The following is a 19,072-nucleotide window of genomic DNA, read 5'->3' as shown; positions in this document are numbered from 1 at the left end:
GAGCTCAGGAGTTTGAGACCAGCCTGAGCAAAAGCGAGACCCCGTCTCTACTAAAAAATAGAAAGAAATTATCTGGACAATTAAAAATATATAGAAAAAATTAGCTGGGCATGGTGGCGCATGCCTGTAGTCCCAGCTACTAGGGAGGCTGAGGCAGTAGGATCGCTTGAGCCCAGAAGTTTGAGGTTGCTGTGAGCTAGACTGACGCCACAGCACTCTAGCCCAGGCAACAGAGTGAGACTCTGTCTCAAAAAAAAAAAAAAAAGTATGGAAGAAGTTGATGCCTATGGATGACTTTGAGGGGTTCAAGACTTCAGCGGAGGAAGTAACTGTAGATGTGGTGGAGAACTAGAATTAGGAATGGAGCCTGAAGATGTGTCTGAATTGCTACAATCTCATAATAAAACTCAAATGAATTAAGAGTTGTTTCTTTTTATGGATCAGCAAAAAGTGGTTTCTTGAGATGAAATCTACACTTGGTGAAGATGCTGTGAAAACTGTTGAAATGACAACAAAGGATTTAGAATATTCCATAAACTTAGTTGGGAAAGCAGTGGCAGGGTTTGAGAGGACTGCCTACAATTTTGAAAGAAGTTCTACTGTGGGTAAAATACTATCAAAAAGCATCACATGCTACAGAGAAATCTTTCATGTAATGAGTCCATCACTGTGGAAGAGACAACTTCTGCATTATGAAAAGAAGAGTAGACTTCACTGTTGTCTGTGAAAAGAAAATCAAAGTCTCAGGGCCACCCCCTCAACTCCTTATGCAAAAGAGAAGGTAAAAGCCTCAGGCCCCTGTGAAGAACTGGCCCCACAGATCTTTCATTAAGGAAATTCCTTGCTAACTTCCTATAAGCAAGGACATACAAATTATAACTATATTTAGCACCTAAAACTAAAGCCTGTTGGATTCCACACTAGCAATGAATTACAAGTTTATCTTACAAGTACCAGAACTGAAGACAAGACAGAATCAGACATTATTCCACCTACCCAGGGACATCTTTATAATTGATACTTCCTTCACTCCTTATTTTATGTAGAATGTAGATTTCTTGAACCTCACACGAATGTAAACATTATCTCATCAACTCCTCCTCCCCGCTGTCTTTTTCCTTCTCTGAATGTCTTTTTAAAATGCTGAAGGTTCTAACTTCCCCTTCAGATAAACAGTCACAGCTTGTCTGCAGTTCGTATTTTTCCCAGGCACATCCTCAAAATCTTGGCTTAATAAACCTACACTGATTGAGATTGATGCCTCAACTCATTTATTTGGGTCGACATGTCTTATTTTTAAGCAACTGCCACAGCCACCCCAACCTTCAGGAACCGCCACCCTGATCACTCATCAGCCATCAACCTCAAGCCTAGCCTCCACACCAGCAAAAAAGTGACAACTCCGTGAGGGCTCAGATGATTGTTAGCATTTTTTAGCAGTAAAGTATTTAATTAAGGTATGTACATTGTTTTTTAGACATAATGCTATTGTACACTTAAGAGACTACAGTATAATGTAAACATAACTTTTATATGCACCAGGAAACCAAAAAATTTATATGACTCGCTTTATTGGGATACTTGCTTTTTTGTGATATTTGCTTTACTGCAGTGGTCTGGAACTGAGCCCACAATATCTCTGAGGTGCCTCTGTAGTAGGTCCCCAGGTAACCCACAGCTTCTGTCTGACTTGGCTACAAATGGGAGGTTCCCACAACTCCCTCCTCAGGTTCCTCAAGTTCTAATATAATTTGCTATAATGGCTGACTCAGGGAAACACTTTGCTTACTATTATCAGTTTATTATAAAGAATATTATAAAGGATACAAATAAATAGCCAGATGAAGGGCTCCATGGACAAGGTTTGGAGGGGTCCCAAGCACAGGTGCTTCTGTCCCTGTGGAGTTGGGGTGTGCCACCATTCCAGCATGTGCAAGCACTCACCAATCTGGAGGTTCCCAAAACCCATCATTTAGGGTTTTTATGGAAACTTCATTATGTGGGCATGATTGATTTAATCATTAGTCATTGATGATTGGCTCAGCTTCCAGCCCCTCTCTCATCCCCTGAGGTCTGGGGCGGGGCTAGATGTCCCCTCTTAACCATGCCTTAGTCTTTCAGGTGACCACCCCCCACCATGAAGCCATAAAGGGACTCCAGCCACCAATCATCACTTTGGGGATTCCAAGGGTTTTAGAATCCTTTGTGTTAGGCAGGGGATTACAATCGAATATAACAAAAGATGTTCCTATCACCCTAACGTTCAGGAAATTATGAGCATTTCAGGAGCCCTGTGTCACAAACCAGGGAAAGAGACCAAGTGTATATTATCACAATACCTAAAACCGACAAGAGACTAACATTCAAGAAACTCCTATGTTCTATCAGAAAAATATCAAACATCTAATAGAAAAGCAGGGAAATCACTAGCGAGGAACCCAAATGGCTAATGCTATGAAGAAATACTCGAAGTCATGTTTAGAAAAACATAAAACGATGAAATATTACCTTACACTCACCAAACTGGCAAATATTAGAGAGCCAGAATATAAACTCTAAGACAGCATTTTTTTTAGCTTTTTCATCTGGTTTTGTTTTCTGATATATCCCAAGTGCCTAGAACAACATGTGCCAGGTAACAGCACTCAGTGATCTGTTCGCACTCAGTGATCTGTTCGATAACTAAGTAATGCCATATATGGTAGAAACATGGGGCTAGAGGCACATATCTTCTGGCACTGCTACAAGGGGGCAGACCCTGAAGAGCAAATGAGTTACAGGGAAAGTCCCCCAGTCCCCTCAGGGTCTACTTCCCCGCTCAGCTCTTGCCCAGGCCCAGGAGGCACCTGTGCAGGCAGTTCATTATTAAGAAGAGGTAGGGGACAGAAACCATGCAGCAGTCCAATGAACCATGGGTACAACGGAAAATATAGTGCTGGGCCAGGCACATCGGCTCATGCTTGTAATTCCAGCACTTTGGGAGGCCCAAGCAGGAGGATCCCTCGAGGCCAGGAATTCGAGACCAGTCTGAGCAACACAGTGAGACCCCGTGTGGAAATCTGCCTTATGCTTTCCTTTTCTTTTCTCTGTCCCCTTGCTCCAGGCCCCATAAAATCCACATGGTGGGAGGCAGCGGAGGCCAAGGAATCTTCAGGGGCTGAAATTCAGAAGGGAATTGTCTTCTCCAGTTGGTGAGCTGAGTCCTTCGTTGCCGGTTTTCTCTTCCTCTGTGCTCCCACCACTTAGGCCCAGATACAGCAAACTGATCAAAAAGGTGATTTCTGGCCAGAGGACCAAAACCAGAAGGCCCAAGGAACCGGAGGACCAAAACCAGGGAGACAGCTAACAAGGAAGAATTCCAGAAACTGACCCCATCAAGTTGTTTATCAGCTACTGGGCTTCCCTCAGTCTGGACATACTTAGATGTGATCCTAACCAGCATACCAAAGAAGCTGAGGGCTGAGCTAGCAGATGGCCCTCTGCCCAGCCCCACACTTAGTGCATACCTGGGTAGAGCCAACTCACACTCTGGGGACGAGAAAACAGAGCTGGCATCAGGACCACAGCCCACAGACGTAGGGCTACAGCCTGTGACCTAAATATAACCAGGTCGATTGCTGCTATAGGAGTCAAACAAGGTCCAGTCTCAGAACATAATAATTAAAATAACCAGGAAACAATACAACAATATAGGAAGAATCAGACAACCTCAACTTGCATGGGAAAAGACAATCGACAGATAAGGGTGAAATGATAGATGCTGACATTTTCTGACAAAGATTTTAAGCTACCTATTATAAAATTATTCAGTCAAATGTAAACATTCTTGAAAAAAATGGGAAAAGAGAAAGTCACAGCAAAGATACAAAAGATATATAAAGAAGAACCAAATGGAAATTTTAGAACAGAAAAATACAGTAACAAAAATCTTAAAATTATGACTGGCTAGACTCGATAACAGAATGGAGATGACAGAGAAAGGAGCCAGTGAGCTTGAAGAACCAAACAACAGAGAGAAAAGAGACTGAAAATGAAAACAGTCTCAGAGCACTGGGAAAAAGTAACAAAAGAAGAGAGAAAAAGTACGATGCTGAAAAAAAATATTTGAAGAACTACTAGCTGAAAACTTCCTAAGTGTGGTAAAAGATATAAACCTGAAAAATCTGGGCAAACCTCAAACAAGGTAAACCCAAAGAAAGCCATGCCCAGATACATCATAACCAAACTGCTAAAAACTAAAGACAAAAAAATCTTTAAAAGTGCCAGAGAAAGAAAGAAAGGAGAATATGGTGTGCGGCCTGAAATTAAGGCTTAATATTATTATGCTGCCTAGTAAAATCAAGAGGGCCTTGGCTGGGTGCAGTGGTTCACACCTGTAATCCCAGCACTCTGGGAGGCCAAGCAGGGAGGATCACTTGAGGTCAGGAGTTCGAGACCAGACTGAACAAGAGCAAGACCCCCATCTCTACTAAAAATAGAAAAAATTAGCTGGGCAACTAAAAATAGAAACAAAAAATTAGCCAGGTGTGGTGGTGAGTACCTGTAGTCCCAGCTACTTGGGAGGCTGAGGCAGGAGGATCGCTTGAGCCCAAGCATTTCAGGTTGCTGTGAGCTAGGCTGAAGCTATGGCACTCTAGCCCGGGCAATAGAGCAAGACAATGTCTCAAAAAAAAAAAAAAAAAAAAAGAGGGCCTCAAGTTGGGCCTCAAGTCTAGCCACAAGTTCTCCTACCCACTCTGCTCCCATGGATAAGGTTCTGATGCCAAACAACCCTCCTTATCACAGGGACCAGGCACAGTCCTGCTCAACCCTGAGTAGTGGGCTTCAGGTCTCTGCTAGGCCACAGAGTTATCCAAATGAGCCAATCACATCTTCCCATAGAAGCCAGGGTCACCTCACCCTCCTGTTACTACACAGTTTGCCTCTATGGCCCCTGGTGGTACACTCTGCTCCCAAGTGCAGCCCCTATAAGACTCGGTGGCATTTGGCGCCCTCTACCCCCCCAGGCTGTGAGTATATATGACTAATAAGCTGCTTTCATCTGCCCAGCACCAGGTATCATGTGTTCAGCCAACCCCATGACCCTAGCACAGGAATCCCCTAGGGTTATACACAGAACAGAGCTTTAACTAACTTCTCTTTGGCTATTTAACTAGTTCCATGATACAGCATTTTCTATGCAAAAGATTTAAACAGAAATGTCACCACAGAGGATACAAGGATGGCAAACAAGAACATGAAAAGAGATTCAACATCATTAGCCATTAAGGAAATGCAAACTAAAACCACAATAAGATCCCACTGCAGATTTATTAGAATGACAAAAATAAAACATACTGATAACACCGAGTGCTGGCAAAGATAAAGAACCAAAACTGCCATACATTACTGGTGGGAATGCAAAATAATACAGCCACTTTGGAAAATAATTTGACAATTTCCTATAAAGTGAAACATACGCTTATCATGTGACCAAGCAATCACACTACTAGGTATTTATCCTAGGAAAATGGAAACTATATCCATGTAAAACCTGTACAGGAATCTTCATAGCAGGATTATTGTAATTGCCAAAAAATAGAAACAACCAATGGCCTTCAATAGGTGAATGGATAAACACTGTAGTACACTCAAATGATGGAATACTATTCAGCAATAAAAAGAATTACTAATACACAAAATAACATGGATGAATCTAAAAGATATAATTTGTGAGTAAATGAAGCCAGATTCGAAATGTTACATAATGTATGATTCCACTTATATGGCATTTTCAAAAACAAAACAGTTTAGAGAGAGAACAGATGAGTGTTTGGCAGGCGTTAGAGTCAGGGAATGTGTGATTCAAAGGAGAAGCACAAGGGAGTTTTTTTAGGTGATGAAACTGTTTACAAACCTGATTATGGTGGAGGTTACGTGAATCTATACGTGTGTTAAAATTTATTAAACTGGTCACCAGAAAGGAAAAAAGTTTACTATATGACAATTTTTTTAATAAAAAAATTTTAAATGGTTCTCATTAAAATTACAGTAGAGTTTCAATGAAAATCAACAAATATATATTTATTATAACTTCCAGCACACTCAGAGCACTTTAATACAAAAGTAAAAAAGTAATGTCTATGACTCTAAAGACACTTTAGAAAAAAACCTATCGCCCACATCTAACTAATCAATACGAATTGGCCTTTGGAAAGAGAAGAATGCAGGTTCAGGGAGGACAGCTGGAAGACAGTCTAGAGGAATCATGTCAGAGCAGGGATCATGGTCTCAAGGGCTAGAGTGGGGCATGGCCTGCATCCAGGAAGGGACTGGGAAATGCATGCTAAGTGAAGCAAGAGCAGGGTCCTGTTCTGCAGCAGATGAGCATTTATCCTGATCTGAGAAACTAAACACAGCTTAAATAAGTCTCATTTAGCCTCTTATTTCAATTTAATGACATGGGAAGTGTGAGAACAAAGTAGAATTCAGAAGTTTGAGAAATGAAATACATTTAACTCATAACCATACACAAACAGGTAGGACATCAGTAGGAAAAAAAAAAGCAGGCAGCTAATGGAAAGTAAAAATAAGCTAACATGTGCTAGGCAAAGCCTCTGGCCCAACAACTGTACATTATCCTTTCACATCTTTACAAATGGCCTTGCAAGGAGGCAGGTCTTTGTCATCTCCAGCTTACCAAGGTAGAAACTGCGGCTCACAGAGTAGGTCCTGGCCAAGAACACGGACTCAGGTGACAACTCAAGTGTTGGCTCTAAATGTCAGACTCTGCCCTACACATAGCCCAGGGGCCAAATCCAGCCCGCAGACTGGCCAAAAGCAAAGAAAGGATTTTACATTTTTAAATGACTGAAAAATAATCAGAAGAAAAATAATATTTCATGACTTGTAAACATTATGTGAACTTCACATTTTGGTGTCCATAAATAAAGTTTTATTGGCATATAGCTATGCCCTTGGTTTAATATTGTCTGAAGCTACTTTGGCACTACAACTGTAACAGGGTCCCATGGTTATGAGTGAGACCATATGGTCCACAAAGCCCAAAATATTTATTATGTAGCCCTTTATAGAAAGTTTGCATGCTAAAAATTTTACAAATAAAAAAAGAAAGCAAAAACAATTTTTTTTTTTTCTTAGACAAGCCATCACACCCAGGTCAGAGTACAGTGGTATCATTATAGCTCACTGCAGCCTCAAACTCCTGAGCTCAAGCAATCCTCCTGCCTCAGCCTCCCTCCCGAGTAGCTGGAACCACAGGCACATGCCACCAGGCCTATTAATTTTTTTATTTTCTATAGTGACAGAGTCGCCTATGTTCCCCAAGCTGGTCCTGAAGTCCTGTCCTCAAGCAATCCTCCCTCTTCAGCCTCCCAAAGTGTTAGGATTACAGGCATGAGCCACAGCACCCAACCCAAAATTCTTAATTTTAAACTCAGTACACTGGAACACTGGTCATATAATCTCTTCTTCAGGATGAAAAGCTTCTTCAATAGTCTCTAGGAAGCAGACAAGAAGCATCGCTAAGTACACCTCCAGTTTTATTCTCAGGAGCATAAATTAGAACACCTTACAACAAAATGCAGGATGAAGTCACTGGAGGCCATGAAAACAACCAAGAATAATTAGCACCACCAGCTGAAAGACAGCATGCACATTAGCTTCCATGTTTGTCTACTCTCCTTTTCACCACTGCAGGGTTCCAAGTTTACAGAACACAAACTGCCCAAGCACACTGCAAATTATGGCATATCTGAGAAAAGGGAAGGCCAGGGTGGGCAGCAATATCCTGAAGGGCTGCTGAGGGCAGAAGCAGGGGAGCAGATTCTGGCTGTTAATAAGAAATGTTAACTTGAAAAAGTAAAAGACTATAATCCATCCCAGCCTGGGGCTGGTCATCGTGGTACCTGACCCCAAAGGGGGACACAAAAGCTTACTACCTGGGAGGGAGTTTTCTTTCCTTACCAGTAGGCCCAGGAGATTCTAAATGTGATTGCAAATCAAAGTAAGGATAGCTTATCCCAGGGGAAAGTGCAAATTATTAGAAGCCGCTATTTCTGAGAAACAAACTATGAAGAAATCCACCTTGACGACAGTTACAAACCCACACAACAGTGCTTGAATGTGAAAGAAAGTAATCAAACTAAAAGAAAACTTCAAAGAAATGAAAACTGTGGATTTCAGGAACATTTACTCTAATCTGTATTTTTCTCACAGTTAGCTACAACTAACATCAAAATATACATATCTTAAAAATTGAATTTGATATATATAAATCTGTAAATATTTTCTAATAATAAAAAGCACACATGCACACTAAAAATAGAAACTTTTACTTAATGCCAAAAAATGTCCCCCAAAATCCCATTCAGTTGGGATCTACATAAAGAACAATTATGCTTTGCTTTGTTAACCACATGATTTTTAAAAGAACAAAAGACAAAAAAGTCATCAAATGTAATGAATAAAAAATATACTTTGGATTTTTCTATGTAATTAGCTTTTCTTAGAGCATCTTTTAGAGCTATTGTTTCATGGAAAACACTTTGGGAAATATTGTTTTAATTTAATATACTGGAGGGCTAAAAGGAAGTATAAAACTTTTTAAAATATACAGAATGAACTACTGATACACACAAAAAAAAAGAAAATCAAAAGCATTATGCAGACTGAAAGAAGCCAGACATAAAAGAGCACACATGACTGCATGATTCCATTCACATGAAGTTCTAGAACAATCAAAACTAATCAGTGGTGGAGAAAGATCAGACCAGCGATTGTCTCTGGACAGTGGGGGCAGCCACAGACCCAGAAAGGGCACAAGAGAGTAATATTAAAGGTTTAGGTTACACAGGTTCCCTTTCTCAACACCTACGGGATGGTAAACTTAAAATATATGCATTGCATCATACATAAATTTTACGTGAAAAAACTAAACCCGAGTTAATGACATGCACGAAACACCAAAGAGAGCTGGGTGAGACACATGCATGGATGGACAGACGGAAGGACGTGGAGTCAGGCGTTTGTGATAAACGAGGGGGGCCAAAGGCTGGTGGCAGTACCGGAGTGGGTGTACAGCGGCTCCCTGTCTACCGATTCAGTTATTCTGTATGTGTGCAGAAATTTTCAAACAAATATCAGAAAAAACAGGGATAACTGCTAGATGTTGTAACTGAAAAGATATACTAATACTTTGTCCCATTTATTTTCAAGTGGACACTATGTTAATTCATTCCGCAAAGAGACAAAGAAATACTTTCTCAAGTAGCTTAATCCATCTTGATAATTTTTAAGTAGGAGGAGCAACAAACTTCAGCAATGGGTCTCAACTCAGGCTCTGCAGAGCCACCAAGTTTGGGGTGGGTACAGGCATCTATTTCTTTGTAACGCCTCAGTGGTGATTCTGATACACAACCAAAGTCAAAAACAACCAAATGATAGAGTCTTATTGAGTTTTCATAACCATAGACCTAAATAAGATTGCTCATTGCCATTTCTTTGTGGGCCAAAGGATTCTAAAAAGTGTTTTACACACTCCCAAAGGAGAATCATACAGGAAAAATTTTAGGAATAATTATTTTCACTCAATCTTGTAATAATCAATATTTATAGTAAGCCAAGGCAAGACCTGTTCAAAACTTAAAGAAAGAAATATCACCCAGTTCCCTAAGCCACAAACTAAACACTAGGAAAGAACACCACAAGTATTGCTAGGTGATTTTACAAAAAATGCCTTCAATTCACATAAAACAATAAAATCCACATAGTTTATAATATTAACTATCATTTTAGACAACAATCATCAAAGTGAAAAACAAAACTTCAAAGAGTTATGTTCAAAAGCTCCTGTTCCTATAGCACATTAAAAACTTTCTATAAAATACAATTTATAATGGTCTTTACAAAATGAAAAAATACTAATTAAAGGCCCTTACCTTTTCTAGGAGGGAGTTCTCCATTCTGGGTTAATTCTGTCCCAGTATATACAATTTCTCCATCTTTAACCATTTCATTCCACAGACCACAGAGCCCATCTCTTGTGAATGCAAGCTGCCAATGATAAACAAGATAAACTTACAGAGTGCTCATACTCACAGTCCAAGGGAAAAACATCTCATTTACCCTCATTTATTCAACCATTCAGTAATAAATCAATGATTTATTCAATAATAAATTTAATGAAAATTATCCAACTGTAGTTAAGTGAAATAGGCACAGTGCGTAACACTATACATATGCTAACTTTTGCGTGAGATACAAGAAAAAGGAGACATACATGTGCATGTGTGCAATCTGAAAAGATAAACCAAAAGCAATTAACAATGATTACCTGTGGGGAGACGGGGAGGGGACATGGTGAAGGTAGCAGGGACCAGTGAAGGCAAGATTGTGAGTATACTTTATAGATCTTTACTTTTAAAACATATAAATACTTTCATCTTCAGAAATTAAAATCAATTCATAAAAAAGTAAAACCTACAACTGGTAACAAGCAAATTAATCCATGTATATAAAAAGAAATGTATTTCCCAACTACTCAGGAGGCTGAGGCAGGAGAATGACTTGAGCCCAGGAGTTTGAGCATGGCCTGGGCAACACAGAAAAACCCCGTTTCCAAAAAAAAAAAAAACTTCAATTTCAAGGGATTTTTGAACTATACATCAATAGTGGAATGTACTCTAAGGGAAAAAAATCTTAAACTTCATTCATTGGTCTTATTGATAATCCTAATATTGATATTATTATTTTAAAACTATTTCATGTATGCTATATAATAAAACAATGTTAACATTACTGGAAACTAAGGTTTTAAGTGTAAAAGATAAAAATCAAAGAAATTTTTAAAAACAATTTGAATTGGAAATCTCACTATGAACTTTATTTTTTTTTTTTTTTTTTGAGACAGAGTCTTACGGTGTTGCCCGGGCTAGAGTGCCGTGGCGCCATCCTAGCTCACAGCAACCTCAAACTCCTGGGCTCAAGCGATCCTCCTGCCTGAGCCTCCCGAGTAGCTGAGACTACAGGCATGCGCCACCATGCCCGGCTAATTTTATTTTTCTATATATTTTTAGTTGTCCAATTAATTTCTTTCTATTTTTAGTAGAGACAGGGTCTCGCTCTTGCTCAGGCTGGTTTCGAACTCCTGAGCTCAAACAATCTGCCTGCCTCGGCCTCCCAGAGAGCTAGGATTACAGGCGTGAGCCACCACGCCCGGCCTGAACTTTATTTTTGAATGTATTTGCTTGCTCTGTCTCTGGATAGGACCTAGAATCAATGGCACTCTGACAGCAAGTAGCCAGATACTGGTCTCTAAGCAGCATTTCCCACTAAAAGAAGCCAGGGCTCTTGGGGGAAAAAGGGCCAGGTAAGACAAGGTGAGCCATGAATATCTTGTTTCTTAAAAAAAAAATTGCTCAAAGACTGATGGGGACTCCTGACCAAATTCAGAACAATTTTGAGTATCAAAATACATAGCTAAATGGACTATAAAACTAAATAAAAACATGAGTCTATCGTAATGTTTAAAGAAAAAACAAAAACGCCCTTCATGTCAGCATTTGTGAGTCAGAAAAGTTTTCCCAGAGCTAGCAGCAAGCACAGAGCAGGGAAAGGAGAGTTTCAAAAACCCAGGTAAGGTAGCCCTTCTGAAAATTGCAAATGCAACAAAAGCCCTCTTCTGTGACACAAAACACATTTTAAATTAAAAGAGACATATCTGCTTGACCATCTTTTTTTTCTTTTCTTTCTTTTTTTTTTTTTTTGGAAACAGAGTCTCACTCTGTTACCTGGGCTAGAGTGCTGTGGTGTCAGCCTAGCTCACAGAAACTTCAAACTCCTGGGCTCAAGCGATCCTCCTGCCTCAGCCTCCCAAGTAGGTGGGACTACAGGTGTGTGCCACCATGCCCGGCTAACTTTTTCTATATATTTTTAGTTGTCTGGCTAATTTCCTTCTATTTTTAGTAGAGATGGGGTCTCACTCTTGCTCAGACTGGTCTCGAACTCCCGAGCTCAAATGATCCTCCCTCCTCAGCCTCCCAGAGTGCTAGGATTACAGGCGTGAGCCACTGCGCCCGGCCTATTTGACCATCTTTTAATGGAAAACCAGAGTCTTGTCTTTGTGCATAAGTCTACTAGCTCATTCCTTGTCACCATTCCAGCAGGCACCACCCTTGTGAAGCATCTGCTATCCACTGTGAGTTTCTTTAAAATGGAGCAAGAATTGAAGGACGCTTTCTAAGCAATCTCAGAACAGATTTCTAGACCTTTAAGACTTTTTCTCCAAGCCAGGTGTGGTGGCTCACACCTGTAATCCTAACACTCTGGGAGGCTGAGGAGGGAGGATCGTTTGAGGTCGGGAGTGCGAGACCAGCCTCAGCAAGAGCGAGACTTCCATCTCTACTAAAAATAGAAAGAAATTAGCCAGGCAACTAAAAATATATAGAAAAATTTAGCCGGGCATGGTGGCGCACGCCTGTAGTCCCAGCTACTCGGGGGCCGAGGCAGGAGGATCACTCAAGCCCAGGAGTTTGAGGTTGCTGTGAGCTAGGCTGACACCACAGCACTCTAGCCCAGGCAACAGAGCGAGACTCTGTCTCAAACAAACAAATAAAAAAGAAAAAGACTTTTTCTCCAATTGCTTACAGTTTTATTCCACCTATCTGTGCAAGTAAACTTTTAGCATTTCACTTTTATCCAAATTATTTATAGTAGGCAAAACCCTAAGATGATGCTCCCCAACAAGACTCTGGCCCCCGGGTATATACACACATCTCCCTGAGTATGGAGAGGACCTATAGATAGAACAGGATGTCACACCTGTGATGAGGTTTCGTTTGTTCTATGACAAAGGTGAAAGGATTCTGCACATGTAATTAAGGTCCCAAGTCAGTTGCTTTCTAGTTAATTAAAAGGAAGATTAAGGTGGGCGTGGTGACATGTGTCTGTAGTCCCAGCTACTAGAGAGGCTGAGGCGGGAGGATTGCTTGAGCTCAAGAGTTCAAGTTCAGCCTGGACAACACAGCGAGATAGTCTTTTGGAAAAAAAAAAGGAAGATTATATTCTGGGGGCCTGCTGAATCAGGTGAAAGCCCTGTAAAGAGGGACTGGGCCATTCTGAAGAGATGCTCTCCCGTGGGTCTTGAAGAAGCAAGCAATCAGGTTGTGAATTGTCTACGGAGAGGGGCAGCCTTTAAGAGTACAGGGCTTTAGTCTCACAATGAACTGCAATGAACTCAATTCTGCCAACAGGACCGAGCTTCAGATAAGAGAGTGGCTTGGCCAACGCCTTGACTGCAGCCTGTGATACCCAAAGCAGAGGACTGAGCTAAGCCCCGGCCAGACTCCTGACTCACAGAAACTGTAAGAGTGTAAAAGTACGTTGTTTTAAGTTGTAAATTTGTGGTTAGTGACTTGTTTCACAGCAATGGAAAACTAAGCATCCTACTTAAGTTTTTGTAGAAGCAACAGCTTTCCCTCAGCACTCCTATTTCACCTGTCACATCACTAACAAGACAACTCCCATAAACATACTTGGAATCAAAACATAGGACTCTTGGCAAAAGTACCGGCAAACAGGGGGAGAGGTAAACTCCTTCTTAAAAACTGAGCTGTGTGCATTCGGGGCCCTGAGGCTTAACAAGGGAGTGGAAAGGCTTAGTTCATCTGCTCTTTGATTAAGAGGAGGGGAGCTAAGACCTGCTACAGAGGTGCAGTTCAGTCCCCTACAGTGCACACAGGCTGACCTCAGCCCCAGGTGTACCGAGCTCCAGGAGTTACATACCATCTCTAGGTACTTGAGGGAATAGGTCATTTGACATGTGCCTTAAAGTAACAATTCAGTATCAATGCAACAGATGGAGACAAAGGAGGACAGAAGTAAAAACAGAAAAAATGAATTAGGACAACATTATCAAGAGTCCAGAAACAAGGGATGAGAGTAGTCCAAGACAGGGAAAGTGGATTATTTAAGACTATTTCAGATCAAATGGGTTGGATCGAATGTGAAAGGGGACAAAAGGAAGCAGGGAACAGAAGAGGAATGAGAATTAGATCAGTTTTAACCACAGGTGTGCACTAACTACTGAACATAAACATGGAGCACCTCCCCATCCCACTCACCCGCAGTAAATATAAATCCAGACCTTAGCAGAGTGTTCAGGGCTAAGAGACTCAAATCTGGGTGTGGTCTGCAAATGGACTGGAGGTGATGGCCAGGAGGTGATGCCAACACCCAAAGAGAGAGGGAAGATCATTGTCCTCAGCCCCAACTACACTCAGAGATTGCCCCAGACTGGCTGGGCTCTGCACATCAATGCTCTAGAGTATAGCCTAGGTTGAGAAACATTGGTATTTAGAGGAGCCATTAAAAAAACTAAGCCAAGGAGGAAGCTCCTTTTACATGGAAACAAGAACAATTATTACGGCCTATTCTTCCATCACCTGGGTAGTGTTGGAGGGAAGAGGATGTGGGCAGAAGCATGTGGGTGATAAGGAATTCCTTTCTGGAAGGTGGAGACTGGAGGGACACACACTACAGGAGCCTCCTAGGAACTGATGTTCCAAAGATGGAAACAAGCTGTGGGTTCAAGTAAGCACCGTTCAGAGGACAAGAGCTCAGACATCTTAAAGGATTCAGAGGACACAGGAACATTGCTAAGGAAATAAAGCAAGCTTCACTGGAGGAGGGTTTGCAAGAGCCAGACCAGGGCAGACAGAATGAAGCCCGGGAGGAGAGCACTCCAGGGGGACACGGAGGGAAGCATAGGATCCTGAGGGGGAAGCAGCCTGGGAACAACTGGAAAACAGCCACAGAACTGATGAGAACATGGACTGCAAAGGAATAAAATCACTTCAATTTGTAAACTGAGAGTATTTGGACTACTATCTCGAATTAGCTTGTCTTCATTAGTAGCTGACTTCCATAAAAGTTCCCAGTGGACAATAATAATAGGTTTTTCAATTTTCTTTGACTTTTTGGTATAGATCCCAGGTGCTGCTAATTTAGTTGGGCTTAGGACCCTTTCCAACTTTCTCTCACATTACCTCACACCTCTGAAGTGTCATAGCAAGTAAAGGCACTTTCATCATCAAAAGAACCCAGCAAGAGGGGAAGTACGGGCCAGTCTATGTAAGTCAGTAAACTGGAGCTCAGAGCTTCAGTTACTTGACCAAAAACCACAGAACACTAAGGCTGTCAGGGGTGGGATCTGGGAAGAGCCCTCACTCAGGCTTGTTCTCTTCCCACCAACACCACAACTGCACTTGCACCTGCAGCAAGGTGGCCTGGGGGAGCCATCAAGCCCCCCACACAGGTCCCACCAACACCTTAACACTAAAGAGTACTGGGCAAGCAGACCCAAGGCATTTATTCAAATGACTACCTCACAACTGTAGAGTTAGGCAACGTAATCCGAAATAGAATAATATGACAAATGAATAAATGGCCTTTTGATGAACTTACAGGTTAGGAAATGTCTGTTTTCCGTATCTTTAAAATTTGCCTGAAATGTAATCTGTTCAAATATTTGCATATGACTAAAGTAAAGGTATATGGCTTTTTTCCTGGTGTTCTGAGTGGAACCTCGAAGGGCCACACACCAGGAGTACAGTGGGTTAGAAGTAGACTGACCTTCACAGGGAACAAGCCCAGCTATGAATCCTCTCAACTCCCAACTGGATTGCTAGTACTTCTAGCCTAGAATACCCTCTCTGGAGGAAGATATCATTACCCAGAGTTCGAATTAATCAGTGCAATATTTCATATACGGTATCTGGAACACAAACAAAAATAATGATGGAAAAGAGACAAGACCACATGACTGAAAAATAAAAAAAATTTTTTAATTGAAAACACTAAGAACAGATTCTGAAAACAGAAATACAGACACAGACTTTGTACTAAGACCAAGAGCCTAAGGAAGAAACTGAAGTGCTGCCACTTTACTCAGCAGACGCCAGCTCAGGCAGTGGGGTAAGGAAAAGGGGGAAGTGGGACAAGGGGACACATGAAAGTATGTGAGGTGTTACTGCAAGGGTCAGCTAAAATGGTTTTACATTTTTCAATGATTGAAAAATAATCAAAAGAATAATATTCTGACACAGGAAATTATGACATTCAAATTCCAGTATCCACAAAGTTTTACTTGAACACAGCCACATTCACTCATTTTGTGGTGGCTTTTGCATGCCAACAGCCAAGGTGAGTAGTTATAAAAGACTACACATGGCCCACAAACATATTTAGTACCTGGCATTTTACAGAAAAAGTTTGCCGACCCCTGTGTTAGTGCACCAGCTACCTCTTCTCAGTGAGCTGCAAATGTGACTGTTCAACAGGCACATTCACTAGGCATATGGGACCTTTCCAGAAAGTTTGCAAGAAGAAAACACATCAAAGAACAGTCCAAGGAGGAAAGAAAAAAGGAGGAAATTAAAACACCCAGTTCCCTTATCTGTCCTTGCCAAGCAGTGAATGTTCACACCCTGGGGAACTAGCACCCACTCTCCCCACATCTTCCAGGCTGTGTCACTGGCTCCTTAGCAGGCAGGCGGGAAGCCATGACCCAAGCCTGTCATGTGACATAACGGAAGAAACTGGAAGCGGAAGGACAGCACAGGCGTGAGTCAACAAAGAAGGAAAGAGAGAGCAGTTGAGGAATTTAATAAGTCACACAAGGTTTGTAAACACACTTTTAAAGTAACTACACTTAATATGTTCAAGCAATTAAAAGATCATATTGACAATTTCAACAAAGAACGGAAACCATATAAAAATTACCTAAAGTGTCAGTTAAACAAACTGTCAAAGCACTTCAAACTAAATATTTTAAATGGATGTATTTAATAAATATAAGAATACCTCAATAAAGTTGATTTAAAAAAAAAAACATGAAAATTCTAGAACCGAAAAATACAATAGTTAAAATTAAAAACTCAATGAATTAGATTAAAAACCGATTAGGAAGGCCTGTGCTTCCTCCGTCTGTAAAGGATTCATTCTTTAGAAATTACCTCCCTCTTGTAATCAACTAGAAAACTAGACAGAAGCTATCAAACAGCTGTTTTCAAACACTGGACAACAGACAGCCCAGAACTGCGACCCCTGAGGGAAGAGAAACACTGCCCAGAAGCAGCTTCCAGGCTGCAGCACAGGAAGCGGGAACCCAAATGGAGCCCAGATCAGCCAACGGGAGAGAGCAAGCTCTGCAGACGAGGAGGGGGCATCCCTTGAACCTTTAGCTAAGTACTGATCATGGCCTATGCTGAGAAAACTACCCAAGCCTAGGCAAAGAAGCACCAGAAAGGAGTAGGTAGAATCCCCATGATTTACACAGTATGGGAAGCTTGCATTTCCAAAAACCAGAATGGAAAGATCTCCCAACACACCAAGGAGGTAGAGACCTAAGAAGAGTATTGTTTTAGTAGTGTGGATAAATTAGCCCAAAAGTAAAGGCTGTGTACATCAGCCCTAACAAAATTAGGATTAAGCTTTGAAAAGAACGAATGTATCCGAAGTAACTTACCTGCATGGCAGAATAAAAGGAATGTTATCTTTAAGGAAACAAAACAAAATCTAGCACAGAACAGCATAATATCTATAATGTCCAGCATTCAATCAAAAATTAGCAGGCATGCAAACGCCCTCATAACAAGAGAAATGAATCAATAGAAATGATAGAATCAACCAATAAAAACATCCAGAAGTGATAGAGATGATGGAATTAGCAGATAAGAACATTAAAAGCTCTATTATAGATATGTTCCCTATGCTCACAAATAGGAGAACATGGATGTTATACGGAATAAAACAAGATATAAAAAAGACTCAAGTGGAACCTTAAAGTGAAAACTTCAATGCGTGAGATTAATAGACACTGCAGAACAGTTACACCATTATCTACAATGTCTAAGAATATAGCTACTATAACCTATGCTCTTTCCCTTTTAACACTCATGTAGTCTAGGTTTTATGCATAATTCTAAGTTTTTTTTGTTTTTGAGACAGAGTCTCACTCTGTGTCCCAGGCTCGAGTGCCGTGGCATCAGCCTAGCTCACTGCAACCTCCAACTCCTGGGCTCAAGCCCTGCCTCAACTTCCCAAGTAGCTGGGACTACAGGCAAGAGTCACCACACCCAGCTAATTTTTCTATTTTTAGCAGAGATAGGGTCTCACTCTTGCTCAGGTTGGTCTCGAACCCCTGAGCTCCTCCAGCCTCAGCCTCCCAGAGTGCTAGGATTACAGGTGTGAGCCACCATGCCCAGCTTGTTTTGTTTTTAGAGACAGGGTCTTGCTCTGTCACACTGGCTAGAGTGCAGTGACATGATCATAGCTCACTGCAGCCTCAAACTCCTGGCTTCAAGAGATCCTCCTGCCTCAACCTCCCAAGTAGCTGGGACTATTGGCACATGCCACCACACCCAGCTAATTTTTTTTCTGTAGAGACGGGGTCTCGCTATGTTGCCCAGGCTGGTCTCAAACTCCCGGCCTCAAGTGAACCTTACCTCGGCCTCCCAAAGTGCTGGGATTAAAGGCATGAGCCATTATGCCCTGCCCATAACTGCAGTTTAATGCCCACCACCACTCCTATGTTGATCTACATTCAATTGTCTAAAGATCTTTCTCTACTAAATTCCTCAGGAAGGGTTCATGGGAACAATATTCCCTGAGTTATTGCTCACTGATAAATTTGTTTTTTTACCTGAAAAGTCAATTTTGCTGGAACATAAAATCCTTGACTCACATCTTCTTTTCCTGGGTTCCTTAAATATGTTACTCAATGTTCTACAATTGTCATCAAAGTCTGATGGTAAACTCATTTCCTTTCCCTGATAACTAATATTATTATTATTTTGTTTGTTTGTTTGTTTTGAGACAGAGTCTTGCTCTGTTGTCCGGGCTAGAATGCCGTGGCATCGGCCTAGCTCACAGCAACCTCAAACTCCTGGGCTCAGGCAATCCTACTGCTTCAGCCTCCTGAGCAGATAGGACTACAGCATGCGCCACCATGTCCGGATAATTTTTTTTTATATATTTTTAGTTGTCCAGCCAATTTCTTTCTATTTTTAGTAGA

At 41.2% G+C, this 19,072-nt stretch overlaps 1 protein-coding gene across 1 annotated transcript in view; it reads right to left on the bottom strand.

The window, feature by feature from the left end:
• The window catches only part of LOC105813330 (E3 ubiquitin-protein ligase HERC2), a 193,360-nt gene that overhangs the window by 167,184 nt on the left and 7,104 nt on the right, over positions 1–19,072 (bottom strand). The window contains exon 3 of the mRNA XM_012647969.1: positions 9,939–10,053. Coding sequence (XP_012503423.1) covers positions 9,939–10,053 — 115 coding nt within the window. The remainder of the gene's footprint in view (positions 1–9,938; positions 10,054–19,072) is intronic.

This window comes from Propithecus coquereli, unplaced genomic scaffold (assembly GCF_000956105.1).
Source record: "Propithecus coquereli isolate 6110/MARCELLA unplaced genomic scaffold, Pcoq_1.0 Scaffold28, whole genome shotgun sequence".
Classification (NCBI taxonomy): domain Eukaryota; kingdom Metazoa; phylum Chordata; class Mammalia; order Primates; family Indriidae; genus Propithecus; species Propithecus coquereli.
The sequence above is the reverse complement of the archived record's forward strand: the minus strand, read 5'-3'. Positions and strand labels throughout refer to the sequence as shown.